General features: G+C 38.1%; 1 protein-coding gene across 4 annotated transcripts in view; it reads right to left on the reverse strand.

Annotated features, from left to right (window-relative positions):
- The window catches only part of CDK13 (cyclin dependent kinase 13), a gene marked incomplete at its 5' end in the record, with an annotated part of 96,120 nt that overhangs the window by 62,441 nt on the left and 13,837 nt on the right, over nucleotides 1-19,842 (reverse strand). For all 4 annotated transcript variants that reach the window (XM_084896413.1, XM_084896411.1, XM_084896412.1 and 1 more), the window contains one exon: nucleotides 2,963-3,616. In XM_084896413.1, the coding sequence (XP_084752539.1) occupies nucleotides 2,963-3,616 (654 nt within the window). The remainder of the gene's footprint in view (nucleotides 1-2,962; nucleotides 3,617-19,842) is intronic.

Genomic DNA, 19,842 nt, shown 5'->3' on the forward strand with positions numbered 1-19,842 from the left:
ATACTGTTTTTGAAGAACAACATTACATAATTAAAAACATTGTATCTTCACTGAATACCTGCAATAAGCTATTTGGAAATGTGGTTTTTTTTAAAAGTTTCCATATACTACAGCAATAAAAATAAAATGCATTAACAAGAAATGTATAAGACCTAAAGAAGAAAATGAAAACATTTGACTGATGAAAATAAATTTGACTGAAAAGAAACAATGTTTTTGTATGGAAACTATAATACTGTCAGTCTCCAAGTTAATTATTACATTTAATAGAGTCCCAAACAAAACCAAAGAAAGAGTCTTTTTTAAAAATAAAATATTTTTAAAATTGATCTCAGAGAGGATGGGAGAGGGAACTGATTGATGATTCTCTCTCACATTGATGTTTCTTTCTCTCTCATTCTCCCTCTAAAATAAATGAGCACACTGCAGAAGGCAGAGGAACCGAGGCACGAACGCGGAGAGGGCTGGCAACTGAGTACACAGCTGGCTTTCTCAACCGGGAGGGAGACAAAAGCTCCCAACGGCTCTGAACTCCAGTTCTGGGCAAGATTCTGGCGACTCAGACTCATTTGGGGAGAAACTGGACTGTCTGGCAGCAGGCAAAACTCGATGGTGGCTTTCTCTCAGAGGTGCTTGCAGGGTTTACCTCAGGACACTGAGACCTAGGGCCTCTTAGGGCAAGGCAGATGGGAAGCCATTGCGGTCTGGTCCACCCTGGGACTCCGCCCCATCCAAGTTGATAACAGAGGCTGTTGAAGAATAAAAGGAGACAGCCAAAACCAGTTTGGCTCAGTGGATAGAGCGTCGGCCTGCGGACTGAAAAGTCCCGGGTTCGATTCCGGTCAAGGGCATGTACCTTGGTTGCCGGCACAACCCCAGTGGGGGGTGTACAGGAGGCAGCTGATCGATGATTCTCTCTCATCGATGTTTCTGGCTCTCTATCCCTCTCCCTTCCTCTCTGTAAGAAAAACAAATAAAAAAAAAAATATATATATATATATATATATATATATATATATATATATATATATATATATAAATATATATATATAAAAATAGTTTAAAAAAAAAAAAGTCCCCACAGGCCAAATTTCCAACACTTGGATCATCAAAAGGAAGAGGGACTGTAACTGGTCTTGAATTAAACTTTTGACCACCCACGTTAGTAGTAGTACTTAGTAGTCCTAAGAAACATCTATGCCCTGGCCGCTGAGGCTCAGCTGGCTGGAGCACTATCCCAGGTTGAGAGTGCAATCCCTGATCAGGGTGCATATAGGAGGCAACTGATTGATGATTCTCTCTCACATTGATGTTTCTTTCTCTCATCCTCCCTCTAAAATAAATGAAAACATATCCTCAAGTGAGGATTTTAAAAAAAAAACACATATGTCCATTAAACATACAAACACAAAGAAATAAAAGCAGAGACACAACAAAGAGAAAAACAGAAAAGGTAGATCAAAAGAAATTTTTTAATAACCAAATATGAAATGTGTCACCATCTCATTAAAAACAGATGCACAGAGAATATCCTCCTTGAGCATTCGCATGGGTATGGCCTGAGTTCTTGAAAATATCACCAGTACAAGTTTACCCCTAAAGCACAAATGAAGAGTAAAGTAGAGAACAAGTCTCACTGGCCCAGAATCCCTGGGTTCTCAGGTACTAATAATAAGTGACTCAAATCTGCAATCACTGTACTGAAAAGCCCATTCCAGCACTCGTGAAAATTCAAAATAACTGTTATGAACCTTCAATGCTCCTAGATAACAGTCAAACCTGGAATTATCACAATTATAGCAGTATAATGCAATAACACCAAATTAAGTTGAATGGGATATCTTGGTAACATTTTTTATTGTAGGAAAAAAGAGCCTCAGAAGGCATGAGACAGGAAATTTTTTTTCAAGTTATAAAATTTTCACGATGCTAACCAAAGTGAGCACTTGAAAGAACTGCCCACATGGTGTTTTTATCTGCTTGTTTTGGAAGAATTCTTTCTGCTAGGAAAATTGTCCATATAGTTGCTTCTCAATAGAAAGTAAGAAGGAAAACAGCTCTAATTTCTTCACAAAAATAAAAATTGAAAAAATTAAGTAGTATAATAGGCAGATATAACACAATACCATAATACATCTAACCTAGTATACATTTCAGAAATTTACACATAGTCTTACCTTCATCCTCTTAAAAATAAAATGTTTCAAAATAAAAAGCAAGTCACATCCCCAATATTCACAATAAAAATCTGTAAATATGTTAAAGGAAAGCATAACCACATTATGGGTTTTCTGTAATATATAATTAATCTCCAACTGCAAAATTTTAAAAGGCCACTAAAGAAACTTAAAAAACCAAGATACATGCTTTATATCACCCAGGGAAGATTCTCTCATAAAATATCCTGTCTCCAACACTATCATCAAGGAAAAGTAAATTAAAGTATATACTGGCAGTTCTAATTCTCAACCTCAAACTGAAATAAGCATTGTATTCCAAGACAATGGCAAAATTTTCCAGGGAATTCTTAGCATAAGCTATAATTTTATCATTCTACAATGTGCTTCATTTTAAGATTATATATTAGAAAGAAAATTAATCCACATATTTTTTGTAAGTTTTTTTGGGGGGGGAATAAGTCAAATAATTTCTCACTTCAAACTTACATATTTTTTTCTTTAAACAGTTATTGACCTGCCCTAGCCAGTTTAGCTTAGTGAACAGAGCATTGGCCCACGGACTGAAGGGTCCTGGGTTCGGTTCCAGTCAAGGGCATATACCCTGGTCCTGGTCAGGGTGCATGAGAAAGACAATCAATCGATGTGTCTCTCACATCGACCTTTCTCTCTCAGTCGCTCCCTCTCTCTTCCACTCTTTCTAAAAGTCAATGGAAAAATATCGAGTGAGAATTAACAAAAAAATAATAATAATAAGCAGTTATTGACAAATTTTCTGCACTTACCTATCAGCATCTTTATCTTCAGGCAGCATTGGAGGCAAAGGTAATGGTGGTAATGTAGAGGTCACTAGAGCCACATGGTGTTCCTTCTCCTTGGCTCCTGTGCTTGGTGTAAGTGGTTTGGTTTTCTCTTTAAGAGATACTGGTTCCTCCTTTATAGCAGCAGATTTACTCTCCTTCCCAACTGCTTTCTTGGTGGTTTTATCTACAATCAAATTATTGTCCACCTTTGTTACCTGAATAAGTGGCTTTGTTTTTGCCTTGTCATTTTTTAAAGTTCCACCACTTGAGGGAGAAGGTGCAGGCTCAGTCTTGAGTTTCTTCACATCCTTCACATGGTTTGTCTGTGATGCGCTGGCACCAGTTTCTGTGTTCGCCTTGGTAGGTGTAGAAGTGTTTGAGGCTTTGGCAGCTTTGGCAGCGGCCTCAGCAGCCTTGGCTGCCTCTGCAGCTTTCGCTGCCTCTGCAGCTCTTGCTGCCTCTGCAGCTCGTGCTTTTTTATTCTTGTTCAATTCAGCTGCCAGGCTACTCTTCAGAGTTAGTGTGCTAGGAGAAATGCTAGAATGACGACTTCTGGATCTAGACAATCTGTGCCTACTACGAGATCTTGAATGCCTAGATGAATATGGGCTTCTGCTTCGGGATTTGGCAGACCGTCTGGCGGAAAATAATTAAGATTTAAGTCAGTAATTCAGAAAAGTTCAGTTAAAATTTATAAAAACTGCTAACTCCAGCCTGTGAAATGAAAGATTTATTTAATTTCAAAATCATAATATAGTTTTTGTGGGAGGATTTTTTTTTTAAGTGCTTTTAAGTATAATATTGTCTGGTGATCTGGTGGCTATGGTTTTACTGAAACTAGAGCGAATATCTTAATCTTGATCCAGCCTACAAATGCTCAAAGGTGAGGTTAGATGAAAACAGATTCTGAGAGAAGAAATACTGTTAAGAATTAGGAGGAAGTCCATCAGGTGCGGCTCAGTGGTTGAGCACTGACCCATAAACTAGGAGGTCATGGTTCAATGGCCTCGATACCCAATGGGGGGGCCAGGAAACTGATCAATGATTCTCTCTCATCATTGATGTTTCTATCTCTCTCTCTCACTCCCCCATCCTCTCTGAAATCAATAAAAACATTAAAAAAAAAAGAATTAGGAGGAAAAGTGTGACAAGGCATCACTACAGGGGTCTTCAAACTTTTTAAAGTGGGGGCCAGATCACGGTCCCTCAGAGAGCTGGAGGGCCGGACTATATGAACTACTAATCCCTACTGTAACACCTCGGCTGCGCTCACTGCCCAAAAAACCTGGCGGGCTGGATCAGACTCCTCTGCGGGCTGCATGTGGCCCGCGGGCCGTAGTTTGAAGACCCCTGGAAGAAAACAGAAGCAGGCAACAAGGATACTAGGGATAGGAGTAGCAGAGTGACTGATCTTTTACCAGGGAGACAATCTACACCTCAAAAGCATCTTCACCCATTAAATTCAGTAGGCCTGTCTACAAGAGTGAAAAAGACAAAACCTGTCATTAGGCAATAAGTAAAAGTTCCTAAATCTTGGGAACTGCTTAATGACTATGCAATTCACTTCTCAGAAATTTTTGGAGGCCCAGCCTGTTTGGCTCAGTGGTTGAGTATTGACCTATGAACCGGGGGAGGGGGGAGGGGGGTGTGTGTGTCACAGTTTGATTTCCAGTCAGGGCACATGCCCAGGTTGCAGGCTCAATCCCCAATGTGCAGTGTGCAGGAAGCAGCCAATCAATGATTTCCTCTCATCATTGATGTTTCTATGTCTCTCTCCCTTCCTCTCTCTGAAATGTTATATATATTCAAGTCCTTTGCATAAGGACTTGTATATATATATATATTTATGCAAATATATTTATGCAAATATATATATATATATATATATATATATATATATGCAAAGGACTTGAATAGATATTTCTCCAAAGACAATATACTGATGGCCAAAAGACATATGAAAAAATACTAAATATCACTAATCATCAAAGAGATGCAAATTTAAACTACAATAAGATATTACCTCACACCTGCCAGGATGGCTATCACCAATAAATCAACAAACATGTGCTGGCTAGAATGTGGACAAAAGGAAACCATCATGCACTGTTAGTGGGAATGCAAACTGGTACAGCCACTGTGAAAACAAGATGGCATTTCCTAAAAAAAATTTTTTTAATGGAAGTGCCTTTTGACCCAGTGATCCCATTTCTGGGAATATATTCTAAAAAGCCCAAAACACTAATGTGAAAGAATATACGCACCCCTATGTTTGTTGCAGCATTATTTACAACAGCCAAGATCTGGAAACAGCCCAAGTGCCCATCAGTAGATCAGTGGATGAAAAAGCTGTGGTACATTTACACAATGGAATACTATTCGACCATCAAAAAGAATAAACTATTATGCTCTGTGACAGTACGGAGAGCATTATGCTAAATGAAATAAGTCAGTCTGAGAAAGACAAATACCATATGATCTCACTTATATGTGCAATCTAATGAATAAAATAAACTGACAAACAAAACAGAAACAGAGGCATGGATACATGGAACAGACTGACAGCTGACAGAGGGGAGGGACACCTGGGGACTAATTGAAAGAAGATGAAGGGATTAGCCAAAAAAATCATATATACAGCCCAGCCAGTGTGGCTCAATGGAGGTCATGGTTCAATTCCCAGTCAGGGCACATACCATGGTTGTGGGCTTGGTCCCCATCGTGCAGGAGGGCAGCTGATCAACTGCTCTCTCTCATCATTAATGTTCCTCTCTCTCTCCCTCTTTCCCTCCCTCTCTGAAATCAACAAAAATATATCTCAAATAAACCACATAGATACATAACACGTAGACAACAGTGGGGTAGCCAGAGGGAAAGGGGGTGAAGGCTAGGTTGAAGTGGACAACGTGGGAAGGAATAGAAACCAAAAGAACTCTGCCTAGGGTGATGGGACACAATGCAGTGCACAGGTAATGTTTTATTGAGTTGTACACTTGAAAACTGTATGGTTTTACAAATCGATCACCCCAATAAATTCAATGAAAAATAAAGACCCTATGATTACATAGTACCCAGTACCCATCCAGGATCATCTCTCCATCACAAGTTCCCTATTTTAATCACATCTTAAAAAGTAAGTCCCTTTTGCCATATAGGATAACATATTCACAGGTTCACAGGAATATCTTTGGGGAGGGGTGGGGCATTATTCAGACTACACACCCTCATCTTCAATTCTCCAGGGTACTGTTCTATTTCAGACCTCATTAACTCTCCTGTAGGCTTCCTTCCTTAACTTATTAAAAATAACTGATCTTTTCACATATCTAATCTTTCCCTGCTCCAATTATTTATATGGACATGATAACTAAAGTAATCCTCACTGTTCAGCGATTACTGCATGTCCCCAATTCACTCACCTTCCTTCTCTTTTTAGTACCTATTCCAAACCTTCAAAACTCTCAAGTTCACCCACCATTCCCAATGTCTTTTCTTTTTTCTTTTTCTTTTTTTAATATTGTATTGATTTTTTACAGAGAGGAAAAGAGAGGGATAGAGAGTGAGATACATCAATGAGAGAGAAACATTGATCAGCTGCCTCTTGCACACTGTCTACTGGGGATGTGCCTGCAAGGAAGAAATATGCCCTTGACTGGTATCAAACCTGGGACCCTTCACTCCACAGGCAGACACTCTATCCTCAGAGCCAAACCAGTTAAGGCCCAATGTTTTTTGTTGTTGTTTTTTTTAACATCACCATACTTCTATTTCTCAGAAAAAATAAAAAGATTATCAAAAGCATGTCTCTTGCTCTAGCCAGTTTGGCTCAGTGGATAGAGCATCAGCCTGTGAAGAGCAGCAGTCCTAGGTTCGATTCTGGTCAAGGGCACATGCCTGGGTTGTGGGCTAGATCCCCAGTGTGGGGTGTGCAGGAGCAGCCTATCAATGATTTTCTCTCATCCCTGATATTTCTATGTCGCTCTCCCTCTCCCCTTTTCTCTCTCTAAAAACCAATAAACATTTAAAAACAAACGAAAAGCATGTCTCTTGCCTGCAAATGTAATCTTTATCTCCATCCAAGTTACATTACACCTGAGTAGAGGTGTTTCTCTTCCTATCCAAGGCTAAGTCCTCTAAAATGCTATCAATCTCATACTCTCTAGATCAGTGGTTCTCAACCTTTCTAATACAGTTCCTCATGTTGTGGTGACACCCAACAAATTATTTTTGTTACTACTTCGTAACTGTAATTCTGCTATTAATGAATTGCAATGTAAATATCTGTGTTTTCCAAAGGTCTTAGGCTCTACAAAGAACTGCTAGCAGGGTTGCCTAAGACCATCCGAAAACACAAATATTTACATTACAATTCACAACAGTAGCAAAATTAGTTATGAAGTAGCAATGTAAATAATTTTATGGTTGGGGTCATCACAACATGAGGAACTGTATTATTAAAGGGTCTCAGCATTAGAAACGTTGAGAACCACTGATCTAGGTCTAAGAGTGTGGTCTACGGACAGCAACACTGGCATCATCTGAAAGCTTGTCAGAAATGTTGTATCTCTGGCCTCAACCCAGACCCTCTGACACAGAACCTGCATTTAATAAGACCCTCATTTAAGTTTCAGATGGACTATACTGAACACCTCTATTGCAATAGTCCATTTGCTTTGTAGTCTTAAGGAATAAATTAAATCAAGCCTCTAAGCTTTTAAAATACAGGCCAGAAAAAAACATGCAAATGATGGTACCTTGATACTGTATTTTTACCTCTTCTTCCAATTACAGCCAAATTCTGGCTCATACCTTCACTGTAATTATTGAGGTGACCAATGATCTACCTTTCCTTTATTTTGGGGGGTTGGAGAAAGGAGAGAAGAAAAATATCAATATCTGTGATGACAATGTTGATCACACCCTTACAAAACACTTCCTAACTACTTCCACTACTTTTTTCCTGATTCTTTTATTACTTCTATGATTTTCAGTGCTCTTTAAGGTTATCTTCTTCACTATACTCATTCTCCCACAATAGTTTATTTTATGCTAATGGATAGCTTTAATTATCACTTAAGTATTGATTACCCCACCAAGTCATCCTCCCTCTTATTTCCGCCCTCACCCATTTGGCTCAGTGGATAGAGCATCGGCCTTCGGACTAAAGGGTCCTGGGCTCGATTCTGGTCCAAGAGCATGTACCTTGGTTTAGGGCTCAATCCCCAGTAGGGGGCATGCAGAAGGCAGCTGATGGATGTTTCTCATCCATGTTTCTAACTCTCTATCCTTCTTCCTTCCTCTCTATAAAAATAAAATGTATCAAAAAATAAATGTACTCTCAATAACGTAAGATCTCTGTACATCAACATTCCTCATCTATAAAAAAGATAATAATGGAAATAATCTCAAAACAACAACAACACACTCTTGTTTCCTCTCCAAACCCACCCTCCTTTCTCCTTAAATATATCCTATTCTCAGGCAATGGCATTCACTGAAATAGCAGAAATCCATAAGTCATTCTACATTCCTTTCCTCCCTTCTTCCATATCCACTGATATCCAAGACCTGCTATATATAAGCATCTCTCCAGTTTCCCAGGCTCTTCATCCCAATAGTTACTATTTCACATTAGGGCTTATATCATCTCTCCCTTGGCCCAATTAGTATAGAGACCAAAACCATAAAACATCCATTTCCAAAATATCCTTTTTGCCAGGTTCCCTACCTCTAGTCTCCACCTTTTCCAATGTACTCTCCATACTGCCACCTGCATCTTTCAGTTATCCCTCTACAAAACTCTTCACAGCCTTGCACTGCATACAAAGGCCTTGCCAAGCCATCCCAAAACACATAAAGAGAAATATTTCTCTGATACTCCTCTCACCTCTTTTATCTGCTAAGCAAAGAGATACTTCATATCAAAGCATCAGGTCTACAAGATCTCTATATAAAGTTCTCCCTTAGGAAGTCAGGCAGCTGAAGATGTTCCTTTTCCTTTGATTCTACTACCTTTTGGTCATATCTAATCAGAATAATAATTGAATCATGTGTCTTCCCTAACTAAACTGAGATCACTGTGACTTCATAGCCCTACTTAGCACAAACATGGCAATAGCAGATGCTTAATAAATATTTGCAGAATTAAGTATATTGCTGATAGTATTTTTACCAAATTAATTCACCTTCCTTAGCCTGGAACCCTACCTTTCTTATCAATTTCTGAATCTGCCTAATGCTTCTTTCTATGCCTTTACTCCTACAGATTCATCTACTAAGAATTCTCTCTTCCTTCCATCTCCTATTAAAGTCCAGTCTATCTTTTAAGGCCTAATCCAGGAGTCCTTCAGAAGCCCTTACCACCAAGACCAAGAAAGCAGCAAGCTCTCCTTGCTTGCTTGAATCCCCACAGAACATTGTATGATTTTTATGACTCAACATTGCACTTTATGTACCAGAGTAGAGGCCCAGTGCATGAATTCGTGCACAGGTGGGGTCCAGATGGCCCACCCTGATTGGGGGGGGAGGCTGCGGGAGGTTGGCCGGCTGGCTGCCCCCCAAATCTGGCCCATTGGCTGATCACAGTACAGGTCATAGTGACCAGTTGTTCTGATTGCTTGGCTTTTATATATAAGATTGTCTACTAGACTACATCCTCTTTGAGGAGCAGAATAGACCTCGTTAAGGTCTATTTTTTTTTTTATCACTCCATACCTCTTAGCATAATACCACATAAAATACCAGTCTTTTACTAAATAAACAAACATACTTCATTGAATCTCAGTTTACAAAACACTTTTCTAGACATTTTTTACTTGCTCATAGCAACCAAGATATAAAAGAAAGCGGATGGGGGGACTAAAATAAAGATGGTTAAGAAGTTTATTTAGAATCCAGGAGCTATGAAGAAATACAGTCAAACTCAAGACCAAGTTTTCCATTCAAAGTCAGGCACTACTTATTGCTACTACACCATACTACATCCTTCCCCTTCACTTATTTGATTCTTATTTATCTTCATGGATCAAGCTAAAGTACCATCTCCTCTATAACCTCCACATTTGCTGAAATCACCTAATACTTGTTACATACCGCCTTGTATTTTATGTCTTGGCTTTTAAAAACATAAGCTGGATTGTCTTAAGACTTTCCAATGCATTTTGAATAAAAGTCAAAATCTTTGTCATCCACAAGACCCAAACTGCCTCTCATCCTTAGGCTCCAACCATACTAGACTCTTCTGATTCTTCAAAAGGTCATACTTCCTCCTGACTTGATATGTTCACACATACTGTTTTCTCTTGGGATGCTTAGATCATCACATGGCTGATTCTTTCTCGTCATTCAGGGCTCCATTTATCAACTGCACAGTGAGACCTCCCCTCACCAGAAAGATATGTGAACACATCTATACCCCTCTCCTCCACTAGTATAGGTTAGCATTACATTGCCAGTGTCTAAAACTTTTTCTGTCATGCAACAAGGGATCAAAAGATTTCTATTGAATTGATGAATAAAAACAAGTAAACAGGTTATCTTCTCTGAATACCTGTAAATACTAGCAGAATAGTTTGCGTCATTGATAACCAGCTAAAAATGGTCATAGGTCCAATGATAAAATTCTACTTAAACTAAAAAAATAGAAAACAATTACATTTAGTTAATTGGTATCTTCATATAAACACTGAGAAGATTTTATTTTATATCAAAAATCTTACACCAATTTTCTAATACAAAGTTAATAATCAAAACTAGTATTTCTAATGTAAATATTTCCTTATTTTTAATAACAGAGGGTCTTCATGATTATAAAAATAATACAGTCACATAAGAAACACAAATCACCAGTAAAGAAATTAAAATGCTCCCTTCTCTTTGGTAACCAGAAAAGGCAAAATAAAATAATGGTGTTAAATTTCCATCCATCAGAATGGCCAAAATAGGACTTTCGAAAATACCAAGTATTCATGAGAATGCAGAAAAATGATCACACATAAATTATCAATTTATAAATACAAATTGTTAAAGGAATATAAAATTCTTAAGGCTTTTATTTTTCATTTTATTTTTTAATATATATTTCATTGATTTTTCACAGAAAGGAAGAGAAATAGAGTTAAAAACATTGATGAGAGAGAATCATCGATCAGCTGCCTCTTGCACACCCCCTACTGGGGATGTGCCCACAACCAAGGTACATGCCCTTGCCCGGAATCGAACCCGGGACCTTTCAGTCCGCAGGCTGACGCTCTATCCACTGAGCCAAACCAGTCCCAGCAAAATTCTTAAGGCTTTTAAAAAGTCGGTCTGGTAATATCTATTAAATGCTTTTGATCTGCAATTTTACTTACAAGAATACCTCTTAGAAAACATTTTCAATTTTGTCAAAAAGTTATTACACAATATCCTTTAAAGGATAGCTTGTAATATATAATAGAAAAATCGGCTGAGTACCCAACAACTGATAAGTTAAATAAAGCTTGATAAATTTCATTAGGGAATATTACCTAGCCTTATGGAAAGACCTTCAAATCCTACTACTTTTTTAAAAAGCATGTAAATAACAATATTTATGGCAAACACTCTTAACATTTATATGTATATATGTTTGTAATTATATACACAGAAAAGGATGTACTTCAATCTACTCACATGGTTATATGTTTGGAAGGTAATGGGAATGAAAAGACATAAAGGGCTTCTTTTACATCTTGCTCTGTATGCTTCTGTACTGTTTTCAGTAATTTCATATGTGTTTTAAATATAAAGAGAGGGCAGATTAAAAGAAGCAAAGTAACTTCATAATGGAAAACTAAAGAAATACAGAAAATTTTAAAGATAACCACCACTGGAAATTACTATACACCAAAACATATAGTATAAATTAAAATTAAAAAGGTTGTACAGATTTATTCTTACTCCACTATACCAATTGCTTAACTTCAAATAATTAAATCTAGAAAATGAGTGCTTTTGGTAATACTACCTAAATAAAGAAAATACTACCAACATTATGCATATATTTTTCATAACAAATAGATGATTTCTTTTTTTTTCTAGCCCCTAGGATAGTAATGGGTAATAACATAGGCTCATGTTTCAGGTCAACGAAAACACCCAGAATTTTTCACTGCAAAAATTAGACTCTCTGGGAAACAACTTTCATCAAAAAATAAAATCAGGTCCTAGCCAGTTTGGCTCAGTAGATGGAGCGTTGGCCTGCGGACTGAGGGGTCCCGAGTCCTATTCCGGTCAAGGGCACATGCTGGGTTGCGGGCTTGATCAACGGTGGAGGGCATACAGGAGGCAGCTGATCAATGATTCTCTCTCATCATTGATGTTTCTATCTCTCTCCTCTCCCTTCCTCTCTGAAATCAATAAAGAAATATAAAAAATAAAAATAAAAAATAAAATTCGGCATTTCTGGAAATTTCAGAGCTATCATTTTGTGGAGAAAGACTGAATACATTTCCTATATAATCAGGAACAGGACAAGGAAGTCCAATCTCACCACTTCAATTCAACACTGTACATGAGATTCTAGCCATTTCAATTAGACAAGACAAAAATAAAAAGAATCCAAGACTGAAGGGGAAAAAAGGTAAAACTACCTCTAGAGAGACTTAATCTTGTATATAGAAAATCTGAAGGAATCCACTAATAAACTATTTTTTTTAAATATATTTTATTGATTTTGTACAGAGAGGAAGGGAGAGAGATAGAGAGTTAGAAACATCGATGAGAGAGAGTCATCGATCAGTTGCCTCTTGCACACCCCCTACTGGGGATATACCCGCAACCAAGGTACATGCCCTTGACCGGAATCGAACCCGGGTCCCTTCAGTCCCCAAGCCGACGCTCTATCCATTGAGCTAAACCGGTCCCGGCTAATAAACTATTAAGACTAAGAAATAAGTCAGGAAAAGGGAAGGATAAATGAAAAATACTATTATAGAAAAATCTACTATAGTTCTATACACCAGCAAATGAACAATCAAAATAAAATTACAAAAACAAACAAACAAACAAAAAAAAAACTCCTATTTTCAATAGCCTTAACAAGAAATCCAGGAATTTAACAAAAGTGCAAGGATTCTGAAAACTTCAGAACACAATTGAAAATATAAAGGAAACTAACTAAATGGAATGAAATTTAATGTTCATACATTAGATGATTTAACATTAAAATGTCAATATTCTCTTATTGATCAACAGATTCAATGCAATCCTTACAAAAGCCTCAGTGACCTTCTTTGCACCAATTGGCAACTGATTCTAAAATTCACATGGAAATGCAGCCCCCACACATCAAAGAAAAAAAAAAAAAAGTCAAGCAATCTTAAAGAAAATTGGAAGACTCCCTGTTTCAAAAATCACTAAAAAGGCAGAATAATCAAGAATGTGTGGTATAGTAAAACCTCAATTTTGTGGCCTTTGATTTAACAGACTAGATTTAATGGACAAAATTCCCAGTCTGTATGTCATATGTGAAAATTATAACCCTGTTCTTTTTAAAATGCTTTTAATAAGGTGCTCTTAATTAAATATTTTTGTTAACTCACTGTTATTTTTTTAATATATTTTATTGATTTTTTACAGAGAGGAAGGGAGAGAGATAGAGAGCTAGAAACGTCGATGAGAGAGAAACATCGACCAGCTGCCTCTTTGCACACCCCCTCTACTGGGGATGTGCCGGCAACTCGGGTACATGCCCTTGACCGGAATCGAACCTGGGAACTTTCAGTCCGCAGACCGACACTCTACCACTGAGCCAAACCGGTTTCGGCTCACTGTTATTTTTAATAAATTTTATCAAGTAAGCCATATGTTGGAAAAAACACTGTAATAATTTCACAGACATGAATTACTATTACATTTATACAGCAATCTATGAAACCCTAATTTGCAAATAGACCAAGGAGCAAAACAACCAAACAACCAGTTGCTATGACAAGCACTGACCACTAGGGGGCGCGTGTGGAACATGGTATCGGCCGTGGTGGGATTTGTGGAGCAGGTGAGTGGGGGCGCCAGACAAGGCAGGGCACAGGTCCCGGTCATCAGGGCGAGCCTCTGGTTGTTACTGAAAATTCTTTGCTCCTGTACGCCAAGATCCCGCCCAGCGCTCCCACCTGCTGCTGGCACTGGCCCCACTCGCACCCACTGCCAGCACCAGAGCTGCCACATTATGCCAGTCCCAATCACTTGGCACCATCAGCAGCAGGTGCAAGTGGTGGCTGCTGGCCCCGATCACCCCTGCAGGTTTCTCCACCTCCCCTTGCTCCTGAGGGGTGATCGGGGCAGCAGCCACCACTTGACCCGCTGACGGTGCCAACCCTGCTCACACCCACTGCTGGCACCAGCCCCTTTTGCTCCATGCTGTCAGTGGGTGCGAGCAGGGCCAGCGACCTCAGCACATAGGAGCAGCGGTGGTGGGAGCGGGGCTGCCAGCAGACGGGGGACTGGGGGCCATGGCAGGAGGGGCCGGGCGAGGGCATGGAGGAAGGGCCGAGACCAGCCCCTGTGCCCACACCACAGCCTCACGGCCCACAGTTCCTTTCAAGGTGCACAAATTCGTGCACTGGGCCCCTAGTAGTCTACATATTTAAATCCAAGAGTCACCACTCTTAAGCAATGTCATAGAATGATTAGCAAGTGATCACGCTGCATCCCTCAGTAATTGGTTCTGTTGCTGCTCAGTAATTAGTGCTGTTGTTTCTAGTGGAACTCTGCAGCAGCTTTGCCCAGCTGGACTCTAGGCCATGCCTCAGCTGTGTGCATTTGTTTACTATAAGTTACTGATGAATTCATGCATTTAAATTCAGTAGAAATTTAAAATTACAGTAATACATGTAGAAAAATCTTTTGTGAAATTAAATTTTTCATACATGCTTAATTTTAATTACACAAATGTGTCAGCATAAGTAAAAACAAATAAACTAATTTATCCATTTTTAACATACTCATTCAGAAAATCCACTTTATGACACTTCCGCCTTAACAGATACTCCCTAGCCCAAACTAGTCTTATATTGAGGTCCTGCTGTATATGTATAGCTCAAGGACACAGAAAATAGTGCTGAAGGTCTGCAGCAGAGTAGGGGAGCAAAGGAGGAGTGTGAAATGAGGAACATCTGTAGCACTGTCAACAACAAATTTTTAAAAAAATTTTTTAAAGAATGCCAATGGAGAGAGAATTGTCATTTTAACAACTGGGATAACTAAATATCCACATGCAAAAGAATGAAGTTGGGCCTCTTTCTCTCACCATAAAGAAAAATTACCTCTAAACAGGTCAAAGACCAAGTTTAAACTGTGAAACTATTTGAAGAAAATATAGATATTTGTGACCTTCAGTTAGGCAAAGACTTGTTTGATATGACACCAAGGCATTAACAAAAGAAAAAAACAAAGTGAACTTCAACAAAATTTAAAACTTTTGTGCTTTAATGGACATCATCAAAGGGATACAATGGGAGAAAATATTTGAGAATTAAGTACCTGCACCATAGTTTATTTTAACTGTTCCTTTATTCACTGTACTTAGGTTGTTTCAAGTTCATTTGTTTGTTTTTCCCCCTTGGTGCACTGTTCCCAAAGGTACTGCAATACCGGGTCGATTCGTGGAGTGGACGGAGCAAGCTCCAATTCCATCTCCCTATTCCAAAAATACATTTAAGATAATGTCCTCAGATAGAGGTGTATCAGATATTAAACTGATAAGAACAGATACTACACTTGATCTTAGCAAAAAGCCAAGAAGTGATCAAGTTGTTTTTCAATTTGGTAGGCATTATTCATCCCATTTTACAAGAAAAACCAAGTTCAAAAAAGGTAAGTTAATGGAAATGCTTACTATTACTCTGCTACAAAAGCACTTAAATTCATATCTGTAATTTCTAAGCCCTTGCTTTTTTTCTACTGGATAATTACCCATCTAATAAATAGTCATTTGATTGTTTTTTGACACCCTAGAACTACTTTCTTTTCTTCTTCGTTTGAGTCCAGAAACAATGACTCAAAAGCTAAATGACTTGTTCAACATTACACTATCAGAATGGCCAAAATGGTTATGAACAAATCACCTGGGGAATACTCCACTTCTTTGTATTAAACTAAAACCGACTCTCCTGAATACAAGAATTCCTCTCTCTAGATGAAGAATGTTACAAGTCATATAAGAGATTTGTATCCAGAGTATAATAGGAATTCTTAAGATTCAACAATAAGAAGACAAACCAATTTTAAAATTCCTAAAGGATCTGAATGAATATATAAATAGCCAATTAACACATGAAAAGATGTTTAGCATCATTAGTCATAATGAGATATCATTTTAAATTCCAGGATGATAGTAAAAAAAGACAACTAATGCCAAGGATATGAAGAAATCAGAACCCTCATATATTACTGGTCAGAATATAAAAATGATGTAGCCACTTTGAAAATAGTTTGGCAGTTCCTTAAAACGTTAAACATAGAATTACCATTCATCCCAAAATTCCATTCCTAGGTATATACCCAAGAAAAATAAACTATACATAAATGTTCACAGAAGTATAATTCATAATAGCCAAAATATGTAAACCACCCAACTAATAAAAAATTCAATATATCCATACAATGGAATAATACTTACCATAAAAAGGAATGTACTGAAACATAATACAACATAGATGAGTCTTAAAAACCTTACGCTTAAGTAAAAAAAGAGCACGAACTATTAATATATGATTCCATTTACATGAAACTAGAAGCCTGGTGCATGGTGCATGAAATTCATGCACAAGTAGGGTCCCCTAGGACTGACTGGCAATCAGGGCCAATCTGTGGGGTGACTGGCGGGGTGATTGGGGATCCCGCACTGGCACCCGCCTTGGACCTGCGGGCTGGGAGCAGCTCCTGTATTGAGCACCTGTCCCCTGGTGGTCAGTGCGTGTCATAGCAACTAGTCATTCCACCGTTTGGTTGATTTGCCTAGTAGGTTTTTATTATATAAGACTATTGGCCAGGTGCATGAAATTCAGTCCGCAGCCGGGCCTACACCCTCTCCAATCTGGGACCCTTCGAGGGATGCCAGTTTAGACCCAATCCCTTTTGCAATCCGGGACCGCTGGCTCATACCCATTCTGCTTGCCCCAAACTGCCCCCCTAACCGGCCTGATCGTCTCCAACTGCCCCCCTGCCAGCCTGCTTGCCCCCAACTGCCCCCCTGCCAACCTGATCGCCCCCAACTGCCCTCCCCTTCTGGCTTGATCACCCCTTACTGCCTTTGCTTCAGCACTGCCACCATGGCTTTGTCCAGAAGGTCCCCCAGTTTAATTAGCATATTACCCTTTTATTAGTATAGAAGATGCCCAGAATAGGCAAATCCACAAAGACAGAAAAGAGTTGCCAGGCACTGCAAGAGGTGGAAATGGGGAGTGATTACTAACAAGTGCAGTTTTGTGTGTTTTTTGGGGAGAGGGGGTGATTAATATGTTCTAAAATTAGTGATGATAGCTGTACAGCTCTGTAAATATACTAAAGACCACTGATAGTAGCACTTAAAATTAGAATAAATTGCCTGGTGTATTTGAATTTTATCTCAAAAAAGGTGTGATTTTTTAAAACTAGAAAAAAATAACATAAAACTATTTTGTTCTAAAAATATACTTCCTTTCCTTTATGTTCCTTACACAACACTAAAAGTTAAAAAAATGAAAGACACATGGCTGACTTTTTACAGAGTGGCTCAACTAAACAAGTTCTAATTCACTGAGCATAAAATCTACGTCTGTCTTCATGTTTCACTTTAAAAGATGGCGAGGAGTAGAGGAAGAGTGTAATACTTGATTTGCCCAAAGGCACATACTTTTTATTAATGTAGCTCTATTTATTATGAATTTATTCATAAGCCAACATTGGACCCTGTTAATATCAACAGGATTTTTTTTATTCTTTTTTAATTCTGAGGTTTGCCGGCCAGTGTAGCCAGATGGTTGAGCATCGACCCATGAACCAGGAGGTCACGGTTCAATTCCTAGCCAGGCACATGCCCAGGTTGCAGGCTCAATCCCCAGGGTGAGGTATGCAGGGAGCAGCTGATCAATGATTCTCTCTCATCATTGTTTCTATCTCTTTATCCCTCTCCATTCCTCTCTGAAATCATTGAAAAAAAATTTTTTTTTTTAAATTCTGAGATTCTGGATATTTTCTTATCTACATCACTTTAACATCATTTTCTGGGTGCCTATTATCTATCATATGTTGTGTCAGTGCTTAAAAGACATAAGATTTAAAAAGAACCTCATGGGACTTACAATCTAGTGACTAAAGTAAAAACAAAATATTATGAAAATAGTTGTCAAGCCAGAATCAAAGTACTGAGGGATAAAAAGTACTTGTAGAACTCCATACCCAGCAAAAATGTCTTTCAAAATGGAGGTTTTCAGACAAATGAAACAGCAGACCTACATTATAAGAAATATTCAAAGCCATTCCTTTTGACAGAGGAAAATACTACATATCAAAGTTTGAATGTGCACAAAGAGATGAGAAAGTATTTGCAAAAGTAGCTTTTCTCATTTTAAAATTTCATGTATATATAATATGCATAATTATACATATGTAAAAACAAAGCATGAAAAGAATAGTACTAGAGAGGAAGAAAATGAAAGTATACTTTTGTAATGTCATATTATGCATGAAAGTAGACTGATCAATTGAAGAGATATATTTTAAAACAAAGAGAAAAACTGTGTGACCATTAGGTAAAGTTTTTTTTTTGGGGGGGGGGGGGGGAAGCCTACAAAAAGCATGTTATAAAAGAAAAACTACTAAATTAGATTTCATCAAAATTTAAAATCTTTGCTCTTTGAAATTAAGGAAAGGCAAGCCACAGTCTGAGAAAAAAACATTTGCAAAACGTGTGTCTAACAAGAAGCTTATTTACAGAATATGCACAGAATCCTTACAATTTAGTAAGACAATAAAATTCATGAAGAATATGGACAAAATGTTTTAAGACACTTCACAAAAGATATGAAAAGCCAATAGGCATATGGAAAGATGCTATACACATTGTTAGTCTTTAGAGAATTGCAAGCAAAACCACAGTGATATGCCACTACTCATCTACTACAAAAGCTAAAATCAAAGACTGGCATAAAACTGAAATCTTAGTGAGGATGTAAAGTTACCAATGTTCAAGTAACTAAAACAAGAGCTGTATTCCTATGTTCACAGCAGCTTTGTTCAGCCCAAAACTAAAAATAACTCAAAATGTTCAACTTAGTGAATAAGCAAATTAATATGTCCATAAGTGGAGTATTACCCATCAAAAGGAACAAACCACCTGAACATGCAACATTGATGAACCTCAAAACCATGTTAAGTGAAGGTAGACAACGAAAACGACATACTACGGCCCTGGCTAAGTAGCTCAGTTGGTTGGTGCAACGATCCCTGGTCGTGCTTACAGGAAGCAATTGATCAATGTTTCTCTCTCACCCCGCCTTCTTTTCTCTCTAAAATCAAAAGCATATCTTCAGGTATTAGGATTAAATACACACACATACATACCATGTAATTCCATTTACATAAAGTTCAATAAAGATAAAAATAATGTGATGGAAAGCAGATCAGTTGTTGCCAAGAACCACAGGTAAAAGTAGAGGACAGAATGAAAGGAATATGGGAAACCTCTGGAGGGAGGCTGGAAATGTTCTTTTTATCGTGATTGTGGTGGTTACACAAGTGTATCTTTGTCAAAATCCACTCAATTATACAATTAATATTGATGAATTATACTGTATATAAATCATACCTCAACATAACTTATTTGTGGTGGTTGTTTTTTTAAATGAATTACTGAAACATCC

The sequence above is a fragment of the Pipistrellus hanaki genome (genome assembly GCF_964339955.1).
Source record: "Pipistrellus hanaki genome assembly, chromosome: 10".
Taxonomy (NCBI): domain Eukaryota; kingdom Metazoa; phylum Chordata; class Mammalia; order Chiroptera; family Vespertilionidae; genus Pipistrellus; species Pipistrellus hanaki.